The sequence below is a fragment of the Cajanus cajan genome, chromosome 9 (assembly GCF_000230855.2).
Source record: "Cajanus cajan strain Asha chromosome 9, NIPB_CcT2T_4, whole genome shotgun sequence".
Taxonomy (NCBI): Eukaryota; Viridiplantae; Streptophyta; class Magnoliopsida; order Fabales; family Fabaceae; genus Cajanus; species Cajanus cajan.
The window spans coordinates 23671535-23698533 of NC_138525.1; the positions used below are offsets into that span (position 1 = coordinate 23671535).

The 26999-nt window shown below is 33.2% G+C and overlaps 3 protein-coding genes across 5 annotated transcripts; all 3 read left to right on the plus strand.

Annotated features, from left to right (window-relative positions):
• The first annotated feature begins 5446 nt into the window (after positions 1–5446).
• On the plus strand, positions 5447–11650 carry LOC109815336 (calcium uptake protein, mitochondrial). Its single transcript, XM_020380037.3, has 7 exons — positions 5447–5925; positions 6036–6103; positions 6673–6896; positions 7405–7488; positions 7827–8040; positions 10182–10478; positions 10750–11650. Exons 1-7 carry the CDS (start codon positions 5454–5456, stop codon positions 10963–10965), a joined length of 1575 nt encoding a protein of 524 aa, XP_020235626.3. The 5' UTR covers positions 5447–5453; the 3' UTR covers positions 10966–11650.
• A 4294-nt stretch (positions 11651–15944) lies between these two features.
• LOC109815337 (protein PHOX1) lies at positions 15945–23726 on the plus strand. Of its 3 annotated transcripts, none has more exons than XM_029274762.2 (5): positions 15945–18095; positions 18202–18436; positions 21596–21768; positions 22452–22570; positions 23432–23726. In XM_029274762.2, the coding sequence occupies exons 1-2, from the start codon at positions 16151–16153 to the stop codon at positions 18336–18338; spliced, it is 2082 nt and encodes a 693-aa protein (XP_029130595.1). In that variant the 5' UTR covers positions 15945–16150; the 3' UTR covers positions 18339–18436; positions 21596–21768; positions 22452–22570; positions 23432–23726. The 3 variants fall into 3 exon arrangements, with proteins under 3 accessions (XP_029130595.1, XP_082919846.1, XP_029130593.1); XM_083063720.1 differs by lacking the exon at positions 23432–23726 and adding an exon at positions 22642–22668; XM_029274760.2 differs by lacking the exon at positions 23432–23726 and having other exon boundaries at positions 22452–22668.
• LOC145952026 (uncharacterized) lies at positions 19226–25551 on the plus strand. Its single transcript, XM_083064247.1, has 6 exons — positions 19226–19306; positions 21596–21768; positions 22773–22893; positions 23432–23551; positions 25248–25379; positions 25474–25551. The coding sequence occupies exons 1-6, from the start codon at positions 19226–19228 to the stop codon at positions 25549–25551; spliced, it is 705 nt and encodes a 234-aa protein (XP_082920373.1).
• Positions 25552–26999: the final 1448 nt, after the last annotated feature.

A 26999-nucleotide genomic window follows, 5' to 3' on the forward strand; every position in this document is an offset into this window, starting at 1 on the left:
ATTTTTAGATGTTATTGATGACTCGAGTACTAAAACAAATGTTTTTAAAATTATGAGACTAAAAAATCAATTTTAAATTGAGGAACCAAAAATAAATTTAGTTTAAATTTAAAAGAACTAAAAATTTATTTGTACCTGTCTGATGGGCACACTAAGTCTTCTAGTAGTCCGAAGGCCGAACGAGACTCCCGACCCAGTAATTCGATACGCTGAAGAGGAGGTTGGTACCTGCAAAAGGCACTCCGACGCTCAAGTCAGGACAAGCTCGAATCTCTAGGATAATTAATGAACAGTGGCATTACCTTTTGTCTTGAGCTATTTATACCGTCATTTATGAGCCCCGGACCCCATGGGCATCGCAGCATACTTACCGTATTAGGTAATACACCCTAATCAACTAATTAACCCCTAATTACTTGATTAAAGGTAACAAGTGACGATAGGCCGATCCAGGTGGCCGATTGGCATTCGGCTGCCCCGTTCTGCCATTCAGTGGCCGACAGGGTGGTGGCCGACCCCCCTACCTATACAATATTTAAGTCTAAAATTTATATAAAAAATGTGTTGCTACACTTTTGAACAAATAAAATCCCTCTATTTTTAATTTTTTAATTATTGTCTTTATGACAATTGTTAATTTTTTTTAACACAAAGTTTGAATGCTTAAGATCCACATAGAGTACTATAGAGCACTCAAGATTTGGATGCTAAACATGATAGTTTTAGATAACAACTCATTCTCCATGTACTTTTAGAGTGTGTTTGGATGGGAAATTTAAATAGGATAATTCATCTATTTGAAGAATATCAAATTTCTTGAGGTGAAATGCTTTATTTGAATGGAAAATTTACAAAAAATTTGAAATCCAAACATTTGTGAAATTCCTTAAAATAGTAGAATTTCAAATTCTAAAAAAAAATAGTAAGAATTTGAAATTTCTCATATTTATTTTTCTTATTTCACTTATATATTTTATCTTATATCTTCATTCTTTTAATTATTGAATATTCAAAAATATTTTTAAAATTATTAAATATTATTTAATATTAATTTTTAAAATTATTAAATATTTTAAAATCAGTTAATATTTATTTTATAAAATTTAATTTAAAAATCTTAACATATGAATATATTTTTAACATTAGTTTTACTATGGTAGAATCAAATTACCATATATCCAAACTAAAAATTTAAAAATTTAAAATTGGCTTATCCAAATAAAATATTTTTAAAATAATATAAATTAAAATCAAAATAATTTAAATATAAAAAATTTTAAATTTCTTAAATCCCTCATTCAAGCACAGCATGGAAAATACTTTGTGCTAAACTTGAGATATACACATATTCAAAATTTGGATGCTAAACACGAGAGTCCTAGAAAACAACTCATGTTTTATGTACTATTGACGCTAAACAAAAGTAATTTGCGCTATGCAAGTTCCCTTGAGAGAAGTGAGATTTGTTTTAATACTTGAGTTGCAAATTGAGCCGTTAAATTCTATATGATGAAACGTGAGATAGGAGCAATGAGAAATGCAATATGAGAGAATCTATTCCAAACTAGGGCAGGATTTGACATAAATTATTTATATAAGTATGTTATAATATTAAGATTTTGATTTTAAAAGTCAAAGTTTTACATCATTTAATCTTCATTTTATGACGCGTTTGAATAAATGCAATACAATGATGATTTTGCCCTTTTGTGTTTGTACCCAGGGTAGGCATGAGAAAAGGCTTAAACAACTCATTAATAGAGAATTAAAATATAAATAAGTTTTAAATAAGTTTTTAGTTCGTTAAATTTGGGATATATTTTTTTTTCAATTTTAAAATTTATATTTTTAGTTCTTATAATTTCAAAAAATAATATTTGCTTTTATATATATTTTTTGGTCTCTCAAATTTTAATATTATGATTTTAGTCTTAAAAATAACTATAATTATTATTTTAGATCTTGTTAATATGTTACTCACAGTTATGATATAACTGATCATGAGGAATTAAAACAATATATTTTAAAATTACATACTAAAATTATCAATTTTGAATTTGAGAGGTTAAAATAATATTTTTTATATATATTTTAGGACTAAAAGTACAGATTTCAAATTTGGGAGACTAAAAAAATATACGATCTAAATGTGGAGTACTAAAAACATAATTAACAAAAAAAAAATTGTTAAATAAAAAAATAATCTAAGACTCCTAAAAATTTATGTTTTAATGATAACAAATTTATACATTTTTGTAAATACATAAAAAGATTAATTGTCTAAGATGATTGTATAAATTATAGTCAAAGATGACAGTTAACAGTAAAATGTATAATATTTCTTCCAATTAAACAAATGGTTTGTTTAAGACGAATGTCTTAAATGTCACATTTAATATGTTTGATTTTTTTTTATCATTTGCTTTTATATTATTCCTTAATAGATTGAAGAAATAAATATTATTTGATACTTGTAATGTATAAAGGAATAATGATTTTATTTTCATTAGAAAAATGACAAGCATACATGACAAAGTGTGTGAAGTCAATTAAAAGTCATTTTCATCTAGCACACAATAATACATGCAATACTTATTTTCCTTTCGTATCAAAAATGTATAAGTAATCTTAATCGATGACAATTTGATGAAACACATTTAATGTTGACATTTATTGCACCAACATACACCAAGTTCTACAAGGAAGCATGACAAAGTAAGATGAAACAAATCAAGGATGCTACTTAAGAATTTGCAATGATCATTTTCTAAGTGATATAATTTATTAACCCTAAAATCAAATAGATACAAATCATGACATATTATCGATGAGTATATGAGGAGAAAATAAGGAATTGTACACCTAATATAAGTTCTTCATGAAATACAAGGAGAACTATAATGATATTAGGGATGTCAATGAGGTAGGACAGGTATGGATAGTAGCTTATCGCTACCCTCTCTATCGGATAAATATTCACTTTGTACCCATTTTCATATCCGTGCGGGTATTCGTTGAGTAGGTACCTGTATATTTTTTTTCTTCTCAATATTCATGGATAGATCTACGGGTACTCACGGGTATTTACTAAAAAAATATCTTAAAAATATTTAACAAAATATTTTAATCATTCAGTTTAGTTATTTGTAATATTTTTCTTTTAAAAATTATAAAAATATGCATAAAAAAAGTTTGAAGATTATAATTAAAATAAAAATAAAATCAGCATAAAAAAGGTTTGAAAATTATAAAATTAAAATTCAAATATTCTTCAAAATTATACTAATGACAATAAGTAGATTTAAAAACTAAATTTTAAATGTTCAATCACATAAACTTAAAGTTCAGATAATAATTGTTAAAATAAAATATTTTGATTACACATAAACTAAAATAAAATATAATAAAGTACAATACTTAATTATTATAAGTCTAAATAAAGTTCAAATAAAATTAAATTTATACAAATTTAAATAAAATTTAATTCATACAAGTTAAAATAAATTGAATATTAGTGGATACAGGTACTATGATATCCATACCCTCCCATTAACTTAAGGGTATAAAAAATATTCGTATCAGTTATTCACGGATACTCGTTTACAATATCTATTTTCTATCTGTTGTGAATTTTATCCATAAATACTCACAGGTACAATTTTTTTTTAACATCTCTATACGAGATCCTTCAATCATGATTAATTATTCATTTTGGAATAAAATTAATCCATAAATAAAAACCATCATCTATAACCAAATATATTAAATTATTTTGATCATTAGAGAAGTAAACACAATCGTATCTTAAATTATGATAACCAAACACTTTAAAATTAGATTGTTTGATCTTTAAATTTTACATGTATTTCTTTGATAAAACTTTTTAAGTTTTAACTTTCTTCTAAATCTACTAGAATTCCTTTGAGATAATAACTCTTAAAATTTTCTTCTACATCCGTTCATAATGAAATTAAGGAAGATGAGAATGATAATATTTACTTGAGATTATATAACTTATTTTATCGACTATCTTAAGATTATCTTTTTAAGTATTTTCATTTCGGTCCATCACAAAAATAGAATCAGCTTTTAATTTGTACACATTTGTTCCCATATAGGATGATTAGTAAAGACTAACTACCATCCAAGCCCAAAATATTTAGTGAGTGTAACCTTAAACTATCATAAAATCATCATCTCTTTATATATGTTGGTTCCATCTTCGAGGTGTGAATCCATTGTTTATGATTATGATCGCCTAAAACATGTGCTATCTTTATTCACTATAATGAGCCCATAAATCACATTTATGACTACCATCAAATTTACGCAAAAATTATAAAATTGGTTGGCCAACTCCATGGATCCAATTCGCTCCACAACCTATTAGTGACTATAAGCTTGACTTGCTTGGTTAGTTGGAGAGTCACATGGTGCACAGTCATCACAGAGTGTGAAGAGTCTCAATTTAGCTCGTTCGGCCAGTTAAAGAGTCACACGGTACAATATTAAAGGCATAAACCCTGTTATATTTATTAAAGTTCATATTAAACAAGAGAAAAAAAACTATATTCTTCAATAGTATAATGTAATTTTACATCGTCATCCAATTATAACCTATAGTTTATGATAAATTTATTAACTTTTATAATAACTAGCTTAAAAGTCATATAAATAGTAATTTTTGATCGATTGATGGTGTAAATTTTTTTACACCAATAACACATAAATATTAAACCCTTATTTAAGACTAATGTTAAATAAATTACATTAAATAGCTTTTTTTTATTAAAGTTAAGAATGTTTTTTAGACTATAAAATAGTTTATAAACACTATTTTTTTTCTTAACCCATCAAAACACCATTTTAAGAATAAAATTGTGATAGCCTGATGAGTACTAAAATGAATAATACCTCAGATGCAGTAATGTTAACCATGCTAACAAATTTATGGTCATAACATTGATGCTAGAAAGAAGATCCATGCTACTCTTGCTCCATTGCGTCAATTAGAAAACTTATTTTAATATGCCTAAAATTCGTACATCACTTAAAAATGAATGTTAAGAATACTTTATTAACACTTTTCCTTCTTAATTTATTGAAATACCTCTTCAAAAACAACAATAACAACTTAACCAATGTCAAAATAGATAATAAAATATTTTTTGAAGAATAAAATAATAACAATCTAACACAAAAAATTTATTCGATAATAACTACATTTTTTTTCTTATTTTAATTTATATTTTTATCATCCAAATACACGCATAAAAATAAATATTTTTATAAAATCACATTCTTAAATTAAAAAAAAAAACAAAAACAGAACCCACAGAGAAGTTGGGTCCCAAACCGGAGTTCCCATAGGTTAGAAAAAGAGCGGCAGTTTGATAAATATTCTAGGGGCGGTGTCGTGTCGTGACACTTTCCTTCCGTACATAAACGCTTATATGTTATATCTAATCTGTGTCACTTTCATAGAAAATTCTCAACCCTTCATTACTTACCCGTTCGAGTTCACCCACACAACCAAACACACCACTATCGCCATGTCCTCCATTTCCACTCTCAGGAGCAGATCCTCACCCTTCATCGCCCAACGCCTCTCAATCCAACGGTTCCAGATCCGCCACTCTTCCACCTCTTCGCCCGCCTCGTCGCTCCTGAACTCCTCGGACCCGGTTCGAACCGGCTTCGGCCTAAGGTGCATTTCGACCGTCCTGGCCGGCACCAGTTTAGGGTTTCTTCTGTACGGATTCTGCTCTTCTTCGCCCAATTCCGAGTTTGACTCAGCTCTGCTCAAAAGCTCAATCTCTTCTCTCGTTGACTGGTCAACTCCGACTCTCGAGGACCCAAACCGACGTCGTTCCTTCTTTCCAAAATTTTCCTTCCCTGAAATAAACGGTGGCTCGCTAGTTGGAGGCAAGTTTCTCTCTTTTTTAAGGTCCACCAAATATTTATTTATTTTAATAAGTTAAGTTGGTGGTTCTAGTTTTGTGAATAATGATAATATTTTTTTTTTGTTGGTGCAGATGCCTTCAGGAGAAAGATTTTCTTCAACTATGAGAAGCGCATTCGGTTGCGAAGTCCTCCTGAAAAGGTGCTTTTTGTGTTTTAATTAATTTGTAACAGGATAATATCTTCCTACATGCACTATGTTCACTTTGTGTGTGATTACTGTGGATTATTATTATTATTATTATTATTATTTATTTATTTATTTTTTAAAATTAATAGCTACTTTAAGGTTAAGACTATAATTTTTAAGTAAAAATTGTATGCCAATTTTCACTTCTCTATCTTAAGAGAGAGAGGAATTATTATATGGTTCGGATGTCTTGAAAAGTTATTTTTCCTTCTTTTATAAAAATAAGGTGCATAATGTTTTAATAATTTTCCAGAAAATGTGTTTGGCGTAGCCCTTCTTTTAAAGGAGAAGAGAAGTCCAGAAAAAAGTTGAATGCATACTAAGTGCAGGAAGCGTTGAATGCATTTTACTTTTTAAAGATATCAGATAACTTTCCCGTTTCATTTAATAATCAATAATTATCTTACATGGAATTAGGAGAATTAGTAATAGAATATAACATTACTCGATTCATGTTACATAAAGTAATATGCTTTTGAATGATCACTGCATTGACAATGTCTACTACTCTTTGGCTTAAGGTTTTTGAATACTTTGCATCTGATCGTAGTCCAGAAGGAGAAGTACTGATGAAACCAGCAGATTTAATGCGGGCAGTGGTTCCTGTTTTCCCTCCATCTGAATCCCACCTTGTTAGAGATGGATACCTCGAAGGAGAAAGGAGGCCGGGCCATCTACGCTGCCCTCCTTCTGAATTTTTTATGCTCTTTGATGTAAACAATGACGGACTTATATCTTTTAAAGAGTGAGTTAGCTCCTTTGTGTTCTCTCTAAATGTCGTGTTCTCTCATTCTCTGTCAAGATTTTTTGTGATTGGGGAGTAAGGTGTGTTACTATTTATTTTATGGAGTTAAAGCATGTTTGGTTTCACAAAACATGGTTTCACGGTTTTTTTTGCCAATTTTTGGAAACATATAGTAAAAATGAGGTGATGACATGATGTTTTTGTAATTGTTGAGTTTTGTGACAATAGGAAATGAAAACAGAAAATGTTTTCTCAAACTAAACATGCCCTGTGTTTCTTCTCTTTCCATGTTAGTTACAAAATGTCTCTGTTACGGGAAAGGGTAAAATCTGGCAAAGCAGCCTAAGTAGAATTCAATTTGAGGATCAAGCATTCCTCAAAGAGGCTTGCTGCCTCTTTAACTAAGGTTATTTGGCTATTTTTCCTCTAGTTCGTAATTTCTTTACAATCTGTCTCCTAATGTCTGTGCGAATGTGTGTCCTAATGCTGTTATTTTTCTCTGGAGCAGGTATATCTTTTTTGTTACACTACTCAGCATCCCAGAATCAAGCTTTTCAGTGACATTTAAAATGTTTGATGTCGACAATAATGGGTAAGTGTTCGTGCTACTCCTTTGAAAGTGAAGTATCACTTGGTCGTCTCAATGTATTTATTGCCCGAGTTAATTTGTTGTAAATACTAAATAGTGATTCTCTATTTTACAGTATAGTCTGCCTTTTATTCATTTTAACCATTATATTAATCAATCATTTTTTGAGCATGAGGTCATTGCTATTAGTTTGTGGCGATGACATCAATTTTGAGGCTACACAAAATGTTACACTGTAATTCTAGCTACATTATGAATTGGATTTACTGCCCTGTGGCTGCTTGCCTTTCCATTATTATACCTCTCTCTTGATGACATCAATTTGTTTTCCCCATTTACAGGGAGATAAATAAGGAAGAATTCAAAAAAGTAATGGCATTGATGCGATCTCGTCATCGACAGGGTGTTCACCACAGGGATGGACTGCGAACTGGCCTAAAGGTGAATGATTCTGTGGAAGATGGAGGGCTGGTGGAATTCTTTTTTGATAAAGATGGAAATGGACGCCTCCAGCATGATAAATTCGTAAAATTTTTGAGAGACTTGCATGATGAGGTAAATTTCTAGTTGCTTTAATCACAGTCATTATGGGGTTTGATTTATTTTTGTTTTGTAGGGAATGATATGTTGAGGAGTTAGGCAACTATACTCCACTGAAGTTTTCTTCTTCTTAGCTCCCTCTATCTCTTTTTATTTGGTGTTTTTCTCTTATGTTAGGGAGGATTCCTTATCCTCCAAATGCACTGTAAGCTCTTGTCTTTTTGTCTTAGTAAATTCATTTTTTAAACACCCCTTCCCAAATGCAGGGAATAGTAAAATCTAAAGTTTGATTTTTGATTTCTGGTGTTTTGGCTTGAAGGATAGTGATAAGTGGCTACGTGTCATTTCTGCTCCACATATTTTGATAAACTTATGATATATTGCATAATTATGCATGTTGTTGAAACATATCTTTATACTTTTATGTTTGAAATATCATTAATGTGAAGGCAGTTGTAGTTGTGTTGTGAGTTGTGACATGTGATAGTAGCATTAAATTAAGAATTGAGAAATGCTTTACATTTAATCTGAGAGAACTTTTAATGTTTGTGAATTTAAGGTCCTTAGTCATATTAAATACTACAGGAAGCATTCAAACTAGTTTTGAAACCAATAATTCTTTGGAACTATTTGGGATATGGTGATTGTGCTTGTGGGTCTGGCATGCTATCTTTTAGATCTATTTTGATATTAGAAAGGGAAAGGCTAGCACAAGGATAGTGAAAATACTTGGAAGTTTGCTTGGTAGGTATGTTATAGAACTGGATCCGGAAAGAGAAAAAGATAGAGAGAATAGATGAAGAAAAGTGACAAAATGTGTATTATTCTTTAGTACCACTCTGATAACAGAGCCAGAGATGAATTGCACTGATGCTCAAGGTATTCGAGAGACCCTGACCTCTCCTCACTAGAGTCCAACCAAACCATTCCAACTGATAAGATTCCCTCCCTCAACTACTTCTCTTATTTGTAGGCTCATGCCTTATTCAAATTATCTCACATAACTAACTAATGACTTACTAACGTATTGTAACAAAATACTAATGGGGTTTACCTAACAATACTCCCCCCTAAACATTTACCTTGTCCTCAAGGTGAATAGCGGTTCCATCAGGGTTCCAACTAGTTGAAGCATGATGATTAATCCAAACCTCTAGCCCTCATGGTTCAAACACGAATGAGTGCCTCCAATATCTTCCAATGCTTGTTGGTCAGAAACATAGCATCCAAGCCTCTGTTCTGTAGTTAATAATGAGATGAGCCCATTGCTCTCTAGCCAACTGCACATGGTTGTAGCTGATGATTATCAAGGTCCTTTGCCTTATTTTTCTGAACCCTGCCAATTAGGAGATGGGAAAAATTCAATTGTTGTGATTTCCAGTTTGCTTCTTCTGCTCCCACTGTACTCTATATGGCTGGACTGAATAACATGGAAAAGAAATAATTTCCTCTTCCAGAATTCCAATTCTTCTCCTTGGTCTTTTGGGTTTGGCTCATCAGGCTAGAAAATGAGTTGCCTTTGTGTAATGGGCTAGCTGAATGCATGTCATTGCATAGCCTTTTCAATCCTCTGTATCTTTTCTTCCTCGGTTATTCCTGTGGCCTCAGAATGCTGCTTCACATCAATTGGTCACCATAAGCTTCTTTTCCTTCAAATTCTGGAATCCTCTTTAAAGAATCGATATCAATAGCTCCTATCAATAGCTCTATTATCGGAGCTCTAATATCAGTTGATAGAATGATCAGGACAGAGAAGAAAATAGAGAAAATCGATGAAGAGAAGTAATGAAATGTGTATACCACACACTGGTAACAGAGCTAGAGACGAGTTATACAAATGCTCAGGGTGTTTGACAGACCCTGCCCTTAAGAGTCTAAATGTTTCCAACTTGATAAGATCCCCCTCTCTCAACCCTTTTGTTATTTACAGGTACATCCCTTATTCAAACTATCTCACATAGCTAACTAATATAACTAACAAATGCCTAACTAACCAACCTATTATATCTAACTACTAAGTTACCTGACAGATTGCGACATGTGGTGCTTGCATAAATTTTATACACACAAGATTATTCTTTTCCATTTGCTGAAAAAGTTTCATTTTCTATAGGAGTGATTATGTATGATGGTTAGTTGCAATATTTTTTTTGTAGATTCTGAGGCTGGAGTTTGCTCATTATGACTACAAATCTCGACAAACCATATCAGCCAAGGACTTTGCACTCTCCATGGTTGCTTCTGCTGACATGAGTAATCTAGGCAGGTTGCTTGGACGGGTTGATGGATTGGATGATGATCCACGTTTTAAGGATTCACGAATCACATTTGAGGACTTCAAAAACTTTGCAGAGCTACGGAAAAAATTATTACCATTTTCATTGGCCCTTTTCAGCTTTGGAGAAGTAAATGGTCTATTGACAAGAGACGATTTTCAACGAGCAGCATCTCATGTATGGCATCTATCTTTTGACTTTTTGCTCAACATATTTGTAGTGGACTCATGGTTATGAGTAGTCATTTCTTATAGAGGATTAAATTTTCATATCATCTAATCAATGTTACAAATATTTTCTGCCAGCAACCTTTTGGGTTATATGATGTGTGGAGTATGGACTTTAGATTAAACAATGTTTTTCTAATTTTCTTTTTCCTTCGCCAGATTTTGTAGATTATATGGCAAGGACAGCAAATTCTTATTTTGTTTGCCTGATATAATTTCAGGTATGCGGCATTTCTCTCTCGGACAATGTGGTTGACATTGTTTTCCATTTGTTCGACACAAATCGGGATGGAAACCTAAGTTTTGATGAGTTTGTCAGAGTACTACACAAGCGTGAGAGGGACATTGCACAACCCGTGGAGACAGGAATAATGGGTTTGTTGTCATGCTGCTGGAACTGTAGTAAAAACTTCTCATCTTCATGGTTGTTTTCCTGATTTAGAAAAGTTACTTTCACAAACATTTCAAGATCAGACATAACAGAATAGATTGGAGTTGGAGCCGGTGAACAGAAGAGAAAAATAAAGGTAAAGGTGGGTAGTGAGCAGTGACTGTTGATCTGGGACTGGAAGTTTCCCGTAAGATACATTTCTATGTCAAACACAGATCTTCCTGATATCACCTCACTTTGCAGTACCCTTGAAGAAAAGATGAGCACACACATAACCTACTTTTTGATAGCTTAGAAATATCAAACAAGTATGTTGCAAAATCAATGTGTCACTGAGGTGGGGAAAATATCTAGTTTTCCCCACTTTATGCTTTTGGTTTCGGGTTTGGCTGCTGATACCCTTGATACCCGGAACTATTTGGGCTTTGCCATGTAAGTATGTACCCTAATCTGTACTTAGAAATCATTCAGTTCCATGTAATTTTTAAAGGACTTCTATGAATGCCTACAATCGTTCGTATTTGCGGTGTATGTTGATGTATTGTAATACCTACCTATGGGTATGCCTCTTGCAATACTATAAGCTCTTTAGTAATTTACATTAGAGTACAGTGAGATGTTATAGCCTTGAGGGGAAAAGTGAGGGAGTAAATTTCATTGTATCAAATATATAATAATCTCTATTTCTTTGGGTCCATATCTATTGATATTTATGATTATTTTTTTGTGAATGTGGGATATCTCTGTCACTTGTCAGACTAATATTTTCAAGGGATTGATTTCTTTCAATAGTATTTTTTGGTACACACGAACTTGGAAATTAATTTTCTAACAATACACAGGTATAATTAGTACATGTATTTAATCTTCTTTTCTAACTAAAAATCATGAGCTGCATTGTAGATTTCGGTATCATTTTTTTTTCAACTGTCCATTTTACTCTTCTGAACATGTGACTAAGTATTTGGTAGGGTGGTGTGCGAAGGACTTACCTGAACACCCTGAAAATTTATAAGAGCGGCACTAATCTTGAAACAATTAAAAAGATATGGTGTAAAGGGAGTATCATTAATGAGTTTAATTTTAATGTATCGTTTGGGTAAAAATACGTTAACTAATAAAAAATAATCTTAGGGGTATGCCTGTTAAAATATTTAATGTAAAAATAAACAAGTTTATCATATATAAAAATATGTAAATAAATTACAGCATAAAAAATCATTACACTAAATACTAATATTATAATAAAATGTTTATTTATTTATTTATATTGTTTCACATTTTTATAGCCCTTTACTTGATGAAATCAGAGTCCAACTCTGCATAGTGACACTTACTAATTGAAACTATTCACTATTATTTAACTACTAAATGCATATAATGGGAAAAATATAGTTTTTGGTAGATGAGGAAAAACGAGCAGAAGAAAAGGGAGGAAAAAGTACACCATTAGGAAATTGAACACCCAATGCATTAGAGCTTGGTGAGTGGAGTGGGCCAAATCCAGTAGACAAAATCAGTCATGTGAGGCACCTTTCTTGGTCAGAAACTCGGCACATAAGTTCCTCTGTCAAATTATGGTGAAGTTGCACTACCCAAATTAAGTCCGAGGAGACCTTGAATTTATTGGTGATGATCAGATACTTCTGGAAAGTGTTAGTGCCTTTAACACAGCATGACACGAGTCGGAGTGCGCAATAAGTTAGGCGCAGGTGATTTTTTTTTTAATATGAACTTAAAACATAATAGTGATGTATTTTATAACGAGAAGAAAGCTATGTTACATGTAATTTTATACGATAAATTTATTAACTTTTATGATAATTATTTTAAAATCACGCCAACATTAATTTTTAATTAATTTATAGTTTTTTATTTATTTACATTTTCTATGCATAAATATTAAACTCTTATGATATTAGTCAATGGGCAAATAATAAAAAGTAGGTTAAATATCTCTTTTGATCTTTTATAATGTTTTTTTTTTCAATTTAGTCTCACTTTAATTTTTTGTCTTAATTTGGGACTTCCGTCTAAATGATTTAAACGGAGTTAACTGGTGGCGACGTGGATGCCAGGTGAATGTCATGTAGATGCCACGTAGGTGGATCCAAAATACTTGAATTGACCTGGAACCAGAACCACCCGTTCTGAAACCAGAACGACCCGTTCTGAAACCAGAACGGCCCGTTCTGGTTACATTATTGGTGTGTAAAATTTGCACCTGGAACGGGCCGTTCCAGGTCCAAAATTTACACATCAACAGTGTAACCAGAACGGGCCGTTTTGGTCCAGAATTTCGTGCAAAAAAACCAAAATACAAAGCATTTTTTTTAGGGAAAATATAAAGCATTTCAAACACTAGATTTAGTAATATTGTTAATGAGGATTAATAACTTCAATCGCTAAACATTTGGGCTATACAGTATATTATTAAAGATGATGCAGTGTATCACTAAGGACAATGGTAACAAGTTTTATTTCATTGTTAGTCAAACCGGAGTGAACCACTTACTACTAAATTGTCACTATACAGTCAAAGATAAAACGAAACAGTATTTTTCCTTAAAGTCATTGACGATGTACCCCAACAATAACAACCTGTTCTTGAGGAGGTACCCTTAAACCCTGAATTTTATTTTCAATTTTTGAAATACATTGCGGCATTTTAGTCAAGATTTTGATTTGGATAAATTCAAATCAAAGAAATATTTTGGAAGGTCTTATCTTATTTGATTTTTTTTAGTTTTATTCATAAATGAATATTAATTTATTGTATCTTTTATTTATTATATATTTATTAATATAGATATAATAAAAAAAATATAATAAAAAGCATGGAGTTCCGGAACGGGACGTTCTGAAACCAGAACGGGCCGTTCTGGTTTCAGAATGGGGTTTTTGGTTTCAGAACGGGCCGTTCTGGTTTCAGGTTTTTTTCAAAAAATTTGGCGTCGCATCCACGTGGCATCCACGTAGATGTTACGTGGTCAACAGTTAACTCCGTCTAAATCATTTGGACGGAAGTCCCAAATTGCACTAATTTAAGTTATTGAGGACTAAATTGAGACAAAAAGTTAAATTGGGACTAAATTAAAAAAAAAAAACATTGTAAGGGAACAAAAAAGTATTTAACCTAAAAAGTATATATTATAAATATAAATTATAAATGATAATAGCTAATAGAAAAGATGTTCCTAAATAGTTAATAAATTTAGGGTTAAAACCCTATTTTGGTCCCTTATAATATTTTTTTGTTTCAATGTAGTCCCCCATTTATTTTTGGTCTCAATTTGGTCCCAAACTAATTAATTGGTTTCAATTTAGTCCCAAATTATTAATTGGTTTCAATGTAGGACTTCCGTCCAAATTATTTAAACGGAGTTAACTTTTGGACACGTGGATGCCACGTAGATGCATACGTGGATGCCACGTGGATGACAATTTTTTTGAAAACACCTGGACCCAGAACGGCCCGTTCTGAAACCAGAACGGGCCGTTCTGGTTGCACTTTTCGTGTGTTAATTTTGCAACGGAAACAGGCCGTTCCAGATGCGAAAATTAACACACCACCAGTGCAGCAGAATGGGTCGTTATGAAAACAGAACGGACCGTTCTGGTTTCAGAACGGGCCGTTCTGGATTCAGAACGGTCCGTTCCAAAACTGATAATAGAATATTGTTTGCTTAATTGTGTTTTTGGTTGCTCAAGTATTATAATTATGCAATTTTGATCCCTAAGATTTTAATTGAGTAATTTCAGTCCTTAAAAGATTTTAGTTGTGTAATTTTAGTCTCACAATTTTTAATTGAACAATTTTAATCTCTCAAATATCATAATTGTGCAATTTTAGTCTTTCTCATTAAAAATTTAATAATTTTAAAATTTTAATATATATATATATATAATGTTTTAAAATTATATAATTGTTTGTTTATTTAAATTACCGTATATTATAATTTTTTTTAATGTATCAAATGATATATATTTATTATTAATTTTTAATAGGAGAAACTAAAATCGTACTATTATGATATTCGAGGGACTAAAATTGTTCAATTAAAAATTGAAGGACCAAAATCGCGAATTGAAATTCTTTAAGGACTAAAATTACCCAATTAAAATCTTGTGGATCAAAACTGCACAATTGTAATACTTGAGGGATAAAAAATGCAACTAAACCAATATTCTTTATTAATTTTATTAAAAAATATAATAATTTTGAAAAATTTTTTTTTGTAGTAAAAATTTTAGAATTACTTATTTTTATAAAATACAATTGTGTTATAAATAGAGTAATAATTTTTTCTTTTTCTCTTTCTGTTTGAAGAAATATTTAAGTATCACTTTATAATTTTTTGCAACTTATTTAAAATTAGAGGAATAAAATGATAAAAATTAATAAGATAAACATAATAAAATAAAATATAAAAAAATATTAATATATTTATTTTATTAGATATAACAACATAATTAAAATATAATTAATAATATATATTTTATAAAATTATTAATATTTTATATATAAAGAAAAATGAAACCGGAACGGCCCGTTTTGGGCCCAGGTGTTTTCAAAAAAATTATCATCCACGTGGCATTCACATATGCATCTACGTGGCATCTACGTGCCAAAAGTTAACTCCGTTTAAATAATTTGGACAGAAGTCCCATATTGAAACTAATTAATTAATATGGGACGAAATTGAAACTAATTAATTAGTTTGGGACTAAATTAAGATAAAAAATAAAAAAAAGACTATATTAAAACAAAAAAATATCGGGTCCAAAATAGAGTTTTAGGCTAAATTTAGCAACCTCATCCGTATAACCGCCAAGAAAGGACAATAACAAAAAACGGTCGAGAAGTATCTATGTATCTCCATTGGCGCGTGTGGTCTGATTAAGAAGTCGTCAAATGTAAGGAAAATAGTAACCAAAGAAAAAAAAAAAAAAAAAGAGTGCGAGGAAAGAAGTGGAGACCACACGTTAGAATGAAGGAAAAATAAAATAATGATTGAATGCGAATATTGGAGGTAAAGAAAGAAGTGGGGGCCAAGAACGTGGTTTCCTCCGTATTTTAGGGTAGAAAATTGAGATGGCATGACCCCAAGGGTTGGAACTCCACAATCCACATGCTTTTGTGCTGTGTTGGTTTTATGATAAAGCATTGGCCTAGCCTTGTTGATTCCTGACGACACGAGATAGGCATAATCATAGCATCATAACATAAGATGGGGAAGCCGACGGGGAAAAAGAAAGATCAGGAGGCAGGTCCTGCGAGGGCGAACGGGCACCACGGGCACTCCAAGTCATGGGAGGAGAAGCGGGGGTCGTCGAAGGCTCTGGACGAGGACACGGCGATGTTCATAAACATGTCGCAGGAGCTTCGGGAGGAAGGGAACAGGCTGTTCCAGAGGAAGGACCACGAGGGGGCGATGCTCAAGTACGAGAAGGCCCTCAAGCTGTTGCCCAAGAACCACATCGACGTGGCGCACCTGCGCACCAACATGGCCGTCTGCTACATGCACCTCGGCCTCGGCGAGTACCCACGCGCCATCAGCGAGTGCACCATGGCGCTCCAGGTCTCGCCCAGGTACAGCAAGGCCCTTCTGAAGCGCGCCAAGTGCTACGAGGCCTTGAACCGCGTCGATTTGGCCATGCGCGATGTGCGCGTCGTCCTCAATTGGGAGCCTAACAACTCCACCGCCTTGGAGGTTTTGGATAGCTTGAGGAAGACCATAGATGAGAAGGGGATCGTCGTCGACGAGACCGAGATCGCCCTCGCCGCGCTGCAGCAGCAGCCGGAGGCCGGCGCCTCTTCCCGCCTCCGGAAGGTGGTGAGGGAGAAGATTAAGAAAAAGAAGGATTTCAAGGGTGAGGATGAAGGGTCGTCAAAGAATGTCATAATTGAGGAGAAGGAGAATGTTAAAATGAAGGAGAAAGAAAAAGAGAAGGAGGAAAAAGGGGTGGTTACTAGGACTGTGAAGTTGGTATATGGAGAGGATATAAGGTGGGCGCAATTGCCTGTGAATTGTGGGATGAGGTTTGTGAGGGATGTGATAAAGGATAGGTTTCCTGGGTTGAAGGGTGTTCTTGTCAAGTATAGAGATAGGGAGGGGGATTTGGTTACTATAACTAGTACTGCTGAATTGAGGTTGGCGGAGACTTGTCATGTGCTTGGGTCGATTAAGCTTTTTGTTTCGCAGGTTGAGCCGGAACATGAGCTGTGTTATGACGATGATGAGGTGGGGGTGGGGGTGGGGGAGGGTCTGAAGTTGAAGCGGGTTGAGAATGAAGGCAGGATGAGTACTACTGTGGAGGATTGGCTTGTGCAGTTCGCGAGGCTGTTTAAGAATCATGTTGGGTTTGATTCGGATGTGTATTTGGACATTCATGAGGTTGGGATGAAGCTGTATTCGGAGGCCATGGAGGAAGCGGTGACCAGTGAGGCTGCTCAGGAGCTGTTTGAGATTGCGGCGGATAGGTTTCAGGAGATGGCGGCTTTGGCGTTGTTCAATTGGGGGAGTGTGCATATGTCAAGGGCGAGGAAGCGGGTGAATTTGATGGAGGATGGGCCAAAGGAGTCTTTGTTTGAGTGTGTTAAGGCTGCGTATGAGTGGGCTCAGAAGGAGTACAAGAATGCAGAGAAGAGATTTGAAGAGGCTGTGAAGATCAAACCGGATTTTTATGAGGGGCGTCTTGCACTTGGGCATCAGCAGTTTGAGCAAGCGAGGCTCAGCTGGTGTTATTTGATTGCAAACGAGAAGGATTTGGAAGCTGGACCTTCGGATGAGGTTCTGCAGCTCTATAACAAGGCGGAGGACAACATGGAGAAAGGCATGTTGATGTGGGAGGAGATTGAGGAGCGGCGTTTGAATGGATTGTCCAAATCAGACAAGTATAAAGAGCAGTTAGAGAAAATGGGTTTGCATGGTCTTTTCAGGGATGTTTCTGCTGATGAAGCTGAAGAGCAGGCTTCGAGGATGAGGTTGCAGGTATATCTTTTGTGGGGAACCTTGCTCTATGAGCGCTCTGTTGTGGAGTATAAGCTAGGCCTGCCAACATGGGAGGAATGTTTGGAGGTTGCTGTTGAAAAATTTGAACTGGCTGGAGCTTCTTCCACTGACATTGGGGTCATGATAAAGAACCACTGTTCTAATGAAACAGCAATGGAAGGTATGAAATGGGAAAATATATTCCATCGTGCCTTGTGTATTTTTCAAACTCCTTTTTAAGTTTCAAATATTTCAGGGAACTAACAAACCAATTCTCATAATGCCAGGGTTCAAAATTGATGAGATAGTGCAAGCATGGAATGAGATGTATGATGGGTGGCAGTTTGATGTCCCATCATTTCGACTTGAACCATTGTTTCGTCGGCGTGTTCCAAAACTCCATTACATCCTGGAGCAATTTTGAGTTTTCTTCTTGTGTTTGTTATTCTTTATAGAGGCAATATTAGTGCTTCTATTTTCTTTATAAGTTTTTGAAGGCTTCTTCATTCCATTCCAAGACAGGTAAGTAAGACCGTGCTTCTACTACAGTTCTGTTTGCATGTTCCTATTGCACAAGATCTTTTAAATTGTCTAGAAAATTTAGGGAGATTTGGTAGAATCTGAAAGTTTTACACGTTTATTCCTCTAAGTGAAATTTTGATTTTTTATTTTCATGAACAATGGAATTGTATACCAAGTGTGTTCTGTTGTTAACTCCAAGCGTGTAGTTCAGTGGTAGGGGTTGATCCACGCTTAAGCAAGGTCAGGGGTTCGAATCCTGCCTTGTGTATGCAGCCGTGTTAAATCTTGGGGCCAGCTATCCCACCCTTTGAGGTGCTTAGTCACCGCTGTCAGCGGTGGATACTCCAGGGATGAACCAAAAAAAAGTGTGTTCTGTAAGAGTATCTTTCTGGACTGGCTCATGATAGGATTTATCTTTTGTGTTGTTAGGCTCTCAAAGTTGAGAGCTCAAGATCCTGATTTATGTATTTAGAATAGAGATTCAAAGGGAAGCCTAGTAAACAATGCTTCCACTTGGTGGGTCTAGACAAGGTAGATGTACGCAGCCTTACCCTCACAAGCAGAGAGGCTGTTTCCAGGATTTGAACCCCTAATCACTAGGTCACAAAAGCAGTAACTTTACTGTTGCGCACCATGCCAAGTCTTGCCCTCGATACGTATAGTGAATGTTTCTACTCACGGTAAAAAAGATAGTAACAAAAAATTCTGAAAGCTTTTATACATACAAGTTGTACAACTATACGTGTATGTGGCTGACCTATATCCTGGAATACTACAATTAATTGACAAATGATAGCTGCGTCTTTCATGGAATCACAATTTGATGTTAAAGAGGAAAAGGAGAGTGTAAAGAGTAAATGTATATGTGAGGTTAGAGACGAAAAGGGTAAAAGACGTCCGGTGTTTATTGATGAAGTTGGGAACTTTGATGACGAAGTCTTAAAGCTCCAATCTCTCTTTACCCTTTTCACTCTCCTTTTCCTCTTTAACCTGAAACCTCCTCGTACCCTTTTCACTCCCTTTTTCCTCTTTAACCTCAAACCTCCCTTACCATTTTCACACTCCTTTTCATCTTTTAATCTTTACAATGCCTCAACCCCTTTTCAAAGTCATTATCATCATCAATTCCAGAACCTATCACTTCTGTCCACTCTGATTTTGAACTTCAAGATTATCAAGATGTTCAGCAATTCAGATAGACTTTTGCTGACACTCGTTATGTAGCTGGTTTACATAACCCCTTGCTGGACTTATAGACACATGTGATACTTAGTTCTGGTTCTATGTCTCAAAGTGAAAAAATAGAATGGAGATTTTCCCCCATTGACTGAGTCATTATCTTCAAATGTGAACATAATTTGAAATCAGGCTCTTTAACCATTGTAGGGTAGTTTTCCAAACATTTTATGCAAATGAGGCTGTTTTCAAATTATTTATGCCTTTGGAGTTGTTTGCTACGGTGTCTCCATGGGTCATAATGACCTAAGTGACATGTGACATTTTTTTTTGAGCCATGAGAGCCATGAAGTTAAGGTCCCTACAACCTCTAGTGACCCAATTTAAGTCGTTATTAGTTGTAACGACACAAGTTGACTGAAGTGAAAAAAAAGGTCACTATGATCCATAGCACCACACAATATGACTTTGCGTACCCTCAGTTGCAACATGGCAATGTTAAAATAAAAAAAAGGTGCAGTTATGGGTCATAACGACTTCAAGTAACTATGGGCCATAGCGATTTTAAGTAGTTATAGGTTATAACGATTTTAAGTAGCTAGGGCTTATAGTGACTTGAAGTCGTTATGGGGCATAACACCTCACACTATGATCGCGTGTACCACTGATTGGGGCACGCCACATGTTAAAATTAAAAAAAAAAGTGTAGCTGTGGGTCATAGCAGCTTCAAATCGTTATGAACCATAGCGCCACATACTTTAACTGTGTGTACCCCCCAGTTGGAACATCCCACGTGTTAAAATTTTAAAAAGAGTGTAGTTATGGATCATAGCGACCCAAAAATATATATTTCTTTTTAATTTTTAAAGGGGATGTTAGCTACAAAAAAAAATTAATTTAAGATTACAAATTATTCAATCCTAAACAGATTTTATTTTTATAATTTTTTAAAATATAAATAAATACATAACAAATTTTAAAAAATAATCTGAAACATATTATTTATTTAAAAAAACATGAAAATACTTTTTTTTTTATAAAATGTTAACAGGTTTCTTTTAAAAAAATTAAAGAATATTAATAAATAACTAATTAAAAATTTTAAAAATTAATCTGATAAATATTTTAAAAAATAAATCAAAAGAATTTTTTATAAACTTTTTTGTAACAATATCAATAAATTATTATCAGAAAAAAAATAGTAAAAAATTATAAATATTATTTTTAAAAAAAGGTTAATAGGTTTTATTTAATATTTTTTAAAGAATATAAATAAATAACTAAGTAACAATTTTATTAATTTATCTGATAAATATTATTTTTTAAACAAATGATAATACTTTTAATTTTTTTTTAAAAAAGAGTGTAGCTATGACTTATAATGGACTTCAAGTCATTATGAGTCGACACACATTGTGACCACACGTACCTCCAGTTGGAACGTACCACGTGTTAAAAGTTAAAAATAAAAAGTCGTTGTCTACACATGGTGTCATTTAGCAAGTCGTTACAATCAATAATGACAACGACTTCAAGATGACTAAAAGGGCTCCACTAATTTTTTTTAAAAAATTTTGTCACATGTCACTTGAGTTGCTACGATCCATAATGACATTATAACAAACAGTTCCAAAGATGTAAATAGTTTTAAAAATGTTTCATTTAGGTAATTAGTTTGAAAAACTCCCTCCAATGGTCAAAAAGCCTTGAAATCACAGAAAAATGTTCGTGACTTCTTGCTGTCCTTTTTTACCTCTTTAATCCTTTTCTCACTCGTAATATAGAATATTCAGCTGAGTAACTTTGTTAGAAGTTTTGATGCTGAGCCCTTCATTCCTTGTGCACATACCGGGAGTTGAAATTTATGCCTTTTTGGCACTTAAAACTTCTGGTTGTCTGGGGCCTATAAAAGATCAATGTAGACATTTTAGGAATTCATTTCTTTAAATTACATTTTGAGATGCAGTCATATTCTATTTCAGGCGATTCCCAAAAAGCGCCTCAATGAAATTGTTGCAAAGAATGGGATTGCTTTAGCATTTGTGACTATGGGATTCGCTTCTCATATGGATGGACCTGCAGACGGGTGTGGTCTAATTGCCGTTGGTGAAACAAGATTAATGCCTGATTTGTCTACTATAAGGAGAATACCATGGTAAACAGTTTTTTTCTTAAGAGGATATCTGAGCATTCATAATTTCAACTTGTTTTGCGATAACAATGAAAAGCTGAATGGAAAATTTCTTGTCTTCCCTTTAAATAAAGGGATCAATATGGTGAATTACAGTTGAATTACTACTTAGGTTCCCCCCGAAAAAAAAAAATTGAGATATACTTAAATTATAGTTGAATTACGATAACTTGGTTACTTAGATCAGTGTTTCTTTCTTTCCTTCATTCTTTTTAGGTTGTGGGTGGGGGCTTATGCTCTGTAGTTGTTTTTAGTCTGTATAAATTGTATGAAGCTCTCAAAACAGCGTGCACCTTCCCATTTCCCTCTCTCAACTGGCATTTTATTCCATCTCATATCATTAAATATTTGGGAGCAGATATCCTGCATTTTTCATTTCCTTATGTCTTGTTCTCAATTCAATTTTGCATCATTAATTTGTTTCACAATTTTTTAGTTTATCTTGTTATGTAAGTATCATATTTCTTTTTCTTCTTTCTGTTAGATAATCTTTGTATTTGATTGTTGTCATATTTATCAAGTAAATAGCAATTTCATAGAATAAGACCTTGTCTTCCTTAATGGAATATATCAAGTTGTAACGTTTTTTGTTTTGCAGATCTTGAGAAATCAAATTTCGTGAACTAATGCAACTTTCTTTTGTATAGGAACAAGCTAGATGAAATGGTTTTAGCTGATGTGTGTTAAACCGGGTGAAGCTTGGGAATATTACTCAAGAGATGCCTTAAGAAGAGTTTCTAAAATTTTGAAAGATGAATTTGACTTGGTAGGAATCAGAATTTGTCTTATTTGTTGGGATGTATATCATGTTTAACTTTTCTCTGCTTCCACTTCCAGGAAATGAATGCAGGATTTGAGAATGAATTTATTCTCTTAAAGGTAGGATATGTCATATTATCTATCTTGTGATCTGAATAGTGCAATTAACTGTGGCAATTAGTTAAAAAATTGAAAGAAAAAAAATTCAGGGAAGGGGAAGAGGAATGGGTACCATTTGACTCGAGTCCATACTGCTCCTCATCAGCATTTGATGCTGCTTCCCCCATACTTCGTGAAGTTGCTGGTGCTTTTCAATCCTTGGGCATTTCGGTAGAACGGGTTAAAAGAAATTTTTGAAATGATCAAATTGTAAATGAAGACATGATACGGCTTTTTATAGTTTTCATTGGATACATTTTTTGTCTTCTTAAAATTGCTTTCAAACTGTTTCACATAAATAAGACCAAAAATTACTTTGAACTTGAACCAAATGACAATCTGTAACCAGAAGTAATAGTGATTACCAGGACACTACCAAAACGATATATTCTTAAAATTGAATGTAAGCATTGAAAAGCCCAACAAACATGAATAATTTGGGTATAAGTATGTTCAACAAAGGTCATTTAAAAATCATTAGGGTTAATTTAGTGGTTGGGTGGAGAGGAATTGAGATAGTTAGAAACATAAAGACTTAAATTCAATCTTTATTACGACCATTTTTGTAATCTTTACTATCTTTATAAAAAAAAAAAAATTTGTTTAAAGGATCATCCCCACTAGCATGGTTGAAGACTTGCTTGGTACTTCTTTTCTAGTTGTCACCTATGGCCCACTTTTTGAGCTTATCTTTTCTGTGATATTGTAGTTACATGCTGAGGGTGGAAAGAATCAATTTGAGCTGGTTTTGAATTGTACCATTTGTACTAAAGCCTCAGACAACTTAGTTTGCACCCATGAAGTTGTTAGGGAAATCGCTAAGATTGGAGTATGCACGAAGACACGTTGTCATGTGTAGGTTTGTAGGAGGATGTAACCGTGGAAGAATTTAAAAGCGTTTCGGTATGTTCTGTAAATAGCATTTGGTTTCGTGGACGAGAAGAGCCAGTAAAACTGAGAGCTTTTAGTCTAAGCTTTATAAGACGAGATTTTGTTTCTTGATACTTCCTATGACGTGGTTTCATTGCTTATTTATTTAAAGCAAAGAAAAGAATCATAGAAATCTGGGAAATAATAATACCGAATAATTTAAAAAAAAAAGTGCAAATACTCTGTCTTTGATTAAAGATTAAATGTCAATCTACTTAGAATAACAATTTTCGATATATATTTTTTCACCTATGGTTAGTATCTATTTAAAAAGCTAAGAATTGAGTCCACAAAAACATCAATTAGTATTGAAATGCTCAAACGGTTATTATAAGCAAAATTAGCTTTTGACTCGATGAATTAAGATATAGTCGTGGGAGGAAAAACAATGTTGGAGCATTTCACGGCTACATTCAAAAATATATTTTCAAATTTATTAAGAGCAATAATGAATAACAGATTAAAAATAAAAGAAACCTAGTTTGACAATTTAACTTCTTATATATGCATGTAGAGTGAGAGAATAGATTATACTATTTTCTTTCTCAATCACCTTTGCACCAACCGGGAATATGCAAGTCGAAATAATCTCCTCCGAATTCATCAAACCCTCTTACCCAACAACAACACACCCAAAATCCGATAAGCTCTCAATCTTAGACTAGCTCATGCCTTCTGTATATATTCCAATGTTGCTTTTTTACTCCACTGATCAGAATACTTAAGCAATCATTGATATGATCACACAACAAAGAACAAAACAAATAAAGGAATCTTTATCACATGCGTTGACTATATTTTACCCATTTGTTGGAAGGGTTAAAGACAAGGTTACCATCAATTGCAACAATGAATGAGTTCATTATACCAAGGCCAAAGTAAGTTGTTGCCGTGTTGAATTTTTCAACCAACCTAATTTATCATCATTAATCTACAAACTTCTTCCAAAGCAAGCAATTATAGAAGTATTAGCCGAAGGGTACACAATTATAACAAAAATGACTTGTTTTGCATGCGGTGGCATGGTGATAAGTACCTTGATATCTCACATGGTAGTAGATGGAGCAGGTGCAAGTTTCTTATTAACAATTGGGGTTCTAACTCTCATATCGGTGAGTTTCAACATGCATTTGAATTTCCCAACTTACACACCACCCTCGAAATAATGCATGCCCATAAGGCAAGAATGCAATGCATTTATGTTGCCAATTTTTGAACAAGGGTAGGCTTGCTACGAGGAGGTTTTTGTTTAAAAAAGAAGCTAGGGCTCAAGGGTCAAGTTCAACTGTGCAAAAACCTGCTTGAGTGGAGGTGGTAGCATCCCTATATGCAAATGTATTTCAAAAGCTTCCAAGGCCAACTTTGGTAATTCATGCAGTAAACATGCATCGAATGACATCTCCTAATTTTCCTGATTTTCCAAACTCTGTATGGGAAACTTTCTTTGGTTGGCTATGACTTTAATAAGTGTAAATAATGAGTTAACTGAATTGGTTACTGAATTATGAGAAATAGTGACATTTATCAACTGTGACTTTGTGAAAAGCTTCAAAGATGAAAGAGAGCTTGTTAGCTTTTGTGAAAGTTTAAAACAGGTAATGGAAACAACTTCGAGGGTTGCAGTGAGCCCAAGTGGGGTTAATTATCATTGTTATTTGAGTTGGCGTAATTTTGGTCTATATGTGTTGATTTGGGATGAGGAAAGCCAATTTGGGTGTCTTGTTTCGGTGAGTCACTGGACAATTTGGTCATCCTCACCTTTGCGAAAAAGGTATTGAAGTTTGGATTTATTTAAATGAAGATGAGATGATCATGTTGCAGCAAGACAATGAGTTCCTTCTGTTTGCAACCGTGGTTCCAAATCCTCTACAACTAAAGGATTATGTATCTCATGCTTGATATATGGTCTTAATTGATGATGCTTCACTATTTTATACAACCAGTACCTTTCATTGCTATGTATTTATTAAAATATTGGTCAATATATACAAAATTAACTTGCTATATACTAAATCCATTTGTGTAGTTTATTATTATTATTAGGCCTAAATATATTTTAATCCCTCATATTTAGTGTAAATTTAGTATAAATTTATTTTTGGTTCCTCAAATTTAAAATTATTTTTTTAATTTATATAATTTTCAAAAAATTTATTTTAATTTCTTAGATCACTAATAACATATCTAAAAGTGACAAATTGAGACAATTATATAATATCAATTGGATTTAATGTTATATTTTCATTAATAAAGATACTAGTAAATAAATTTTGTATGACAATATTTGACACCCTAAAGAAAATTAAGTATAAGAACTATAACAATACTTTTTTAAAATTATAGGATTAAAAAAGTTAATTTTAAATTTAAGAGATTAAAAACATATTTAAGCCTTATTATTATTATGACTAGGAAAAATAATGTACTACGTGCCTTGCTATTATTTTAAAAAGTAATAATAATAATAATAATAATAATAATAATAATAATAATAATAATAAAGAGATGATAAAATGAGTGAATGTAATTTTGCAATAGTAGGTAGTTGTAAATATTAGTTAAAAGGTAAAAGAGTCTGAAAAATATGGACACCACAACAACATATTATCTTTATTATTAACTAGTGTAAAAGAAATATTTCCTACCTCTTAAAGAGGGAGAGTATGATGACATATTGCCTCCTAAAGGTCCTATTACAAGGACTAAGTTAAAAAAGATATTATATAAGATCTTAACAACCTCATGACATGCTCAATTATCTATTAACCTAGCTATGTTAGGCTCTTTGACCATTGTTGTAGCTCATCATATGTATTCTATGCCTCCTTATCCAAGAGGAATGTACACTCATGATAAAGGTAAAAGACATAAACTCCTTTTGAATTATAAGTTAATTTCATAGTCCATATATTCTTTGTGCATAATTTTCTTTATATATATTTTCCTTGTAAATATGTTCTTATTGTTGATATTGTATTTTTGGATCAAATAGTGAAAATTTTTATCTTCTTGTAATTTTCTTTTTAGGGATATAATTAATATTCTAGGAAGTGCAACTAGTAATTAGATATATGCTTAATGAGTTTGTTTGACCATAAGAGAGTGAGGAGCTTGTGAAGCTCAAAGTGCATGTCCACTAGGTGGTCGATTGCTCGCATAGTTCATACAAATTCCAACAAGTCACATATTCTACATATTAGTCACACTTTTAGCATCTTGCCATGTGACATGCTCCCATTGACTCTTCTAGATTTAGGATGTTGACCTCTAGTCACACCTTTTGTACCTTGCCATGTAGCATGTTTCCATTAACTCTTTTAGATCTAGGATAGTGACATTTTTAGGAG

Bases quoted from the DNA above. Each gene is read 5' to 3' on its own strand.
- LOC145952026 (XM_083064247.1), top strand. From the start codon at position 19,226: ATGATAGCTGCGTCTTTCATGGAATCACAATTTGATGTTAAAGAGGAA. The intron at 19,307-21,595 runs GTTAGAGACGAA...ATTCTATTTCAG, and splicing joins AGAGTAAATGTATATGTGAG to GCGATTCCCAAAAAGCGCCT. The intron at 22,894-23,431 runs GTAGAACGGGTT...GTGATATTGTAG, and splicing joins TTCAATCCTTGGGCATTTCG to TTACATGCTGAGGGTGGAAA.
- LOC109815336 (XM_020380037.3), top strand. From the start codon at position 5,454: ATGTTATATCTAATCTGTGTCACTTTCATAGAAAATTCTCAACCCTTC. The intron at 6,897-7,404 runs GTGAGTTAGCTC...TCTCTGGAGCAG, and splicing joins GGACTTATATCTTTTAAAGA to GTATATCTTTTTTGTTACAC. The intron at 7,489-7,826 runs GTAAGTGTTCGT...CCCCATTTACAG, and splicing joins TTTGATGTCGACAATAATGG to GGAGATAAATAAGGAAGAAT.
- LOC109815337 (XM_029274762.2), top strand. From the start codon at position 16,151: ATGGGGAAGCCGACGGGGAAAAAGAAAGATCAGGAGGCAGGTCCTGCG. The intron at 18,096-18,201 runs GTATGAAATGGG...TCATAATGCCAG, and splicing joins TAATGAAACAGCAATGGAAG to GGTTCAAAATTGATGAGATA.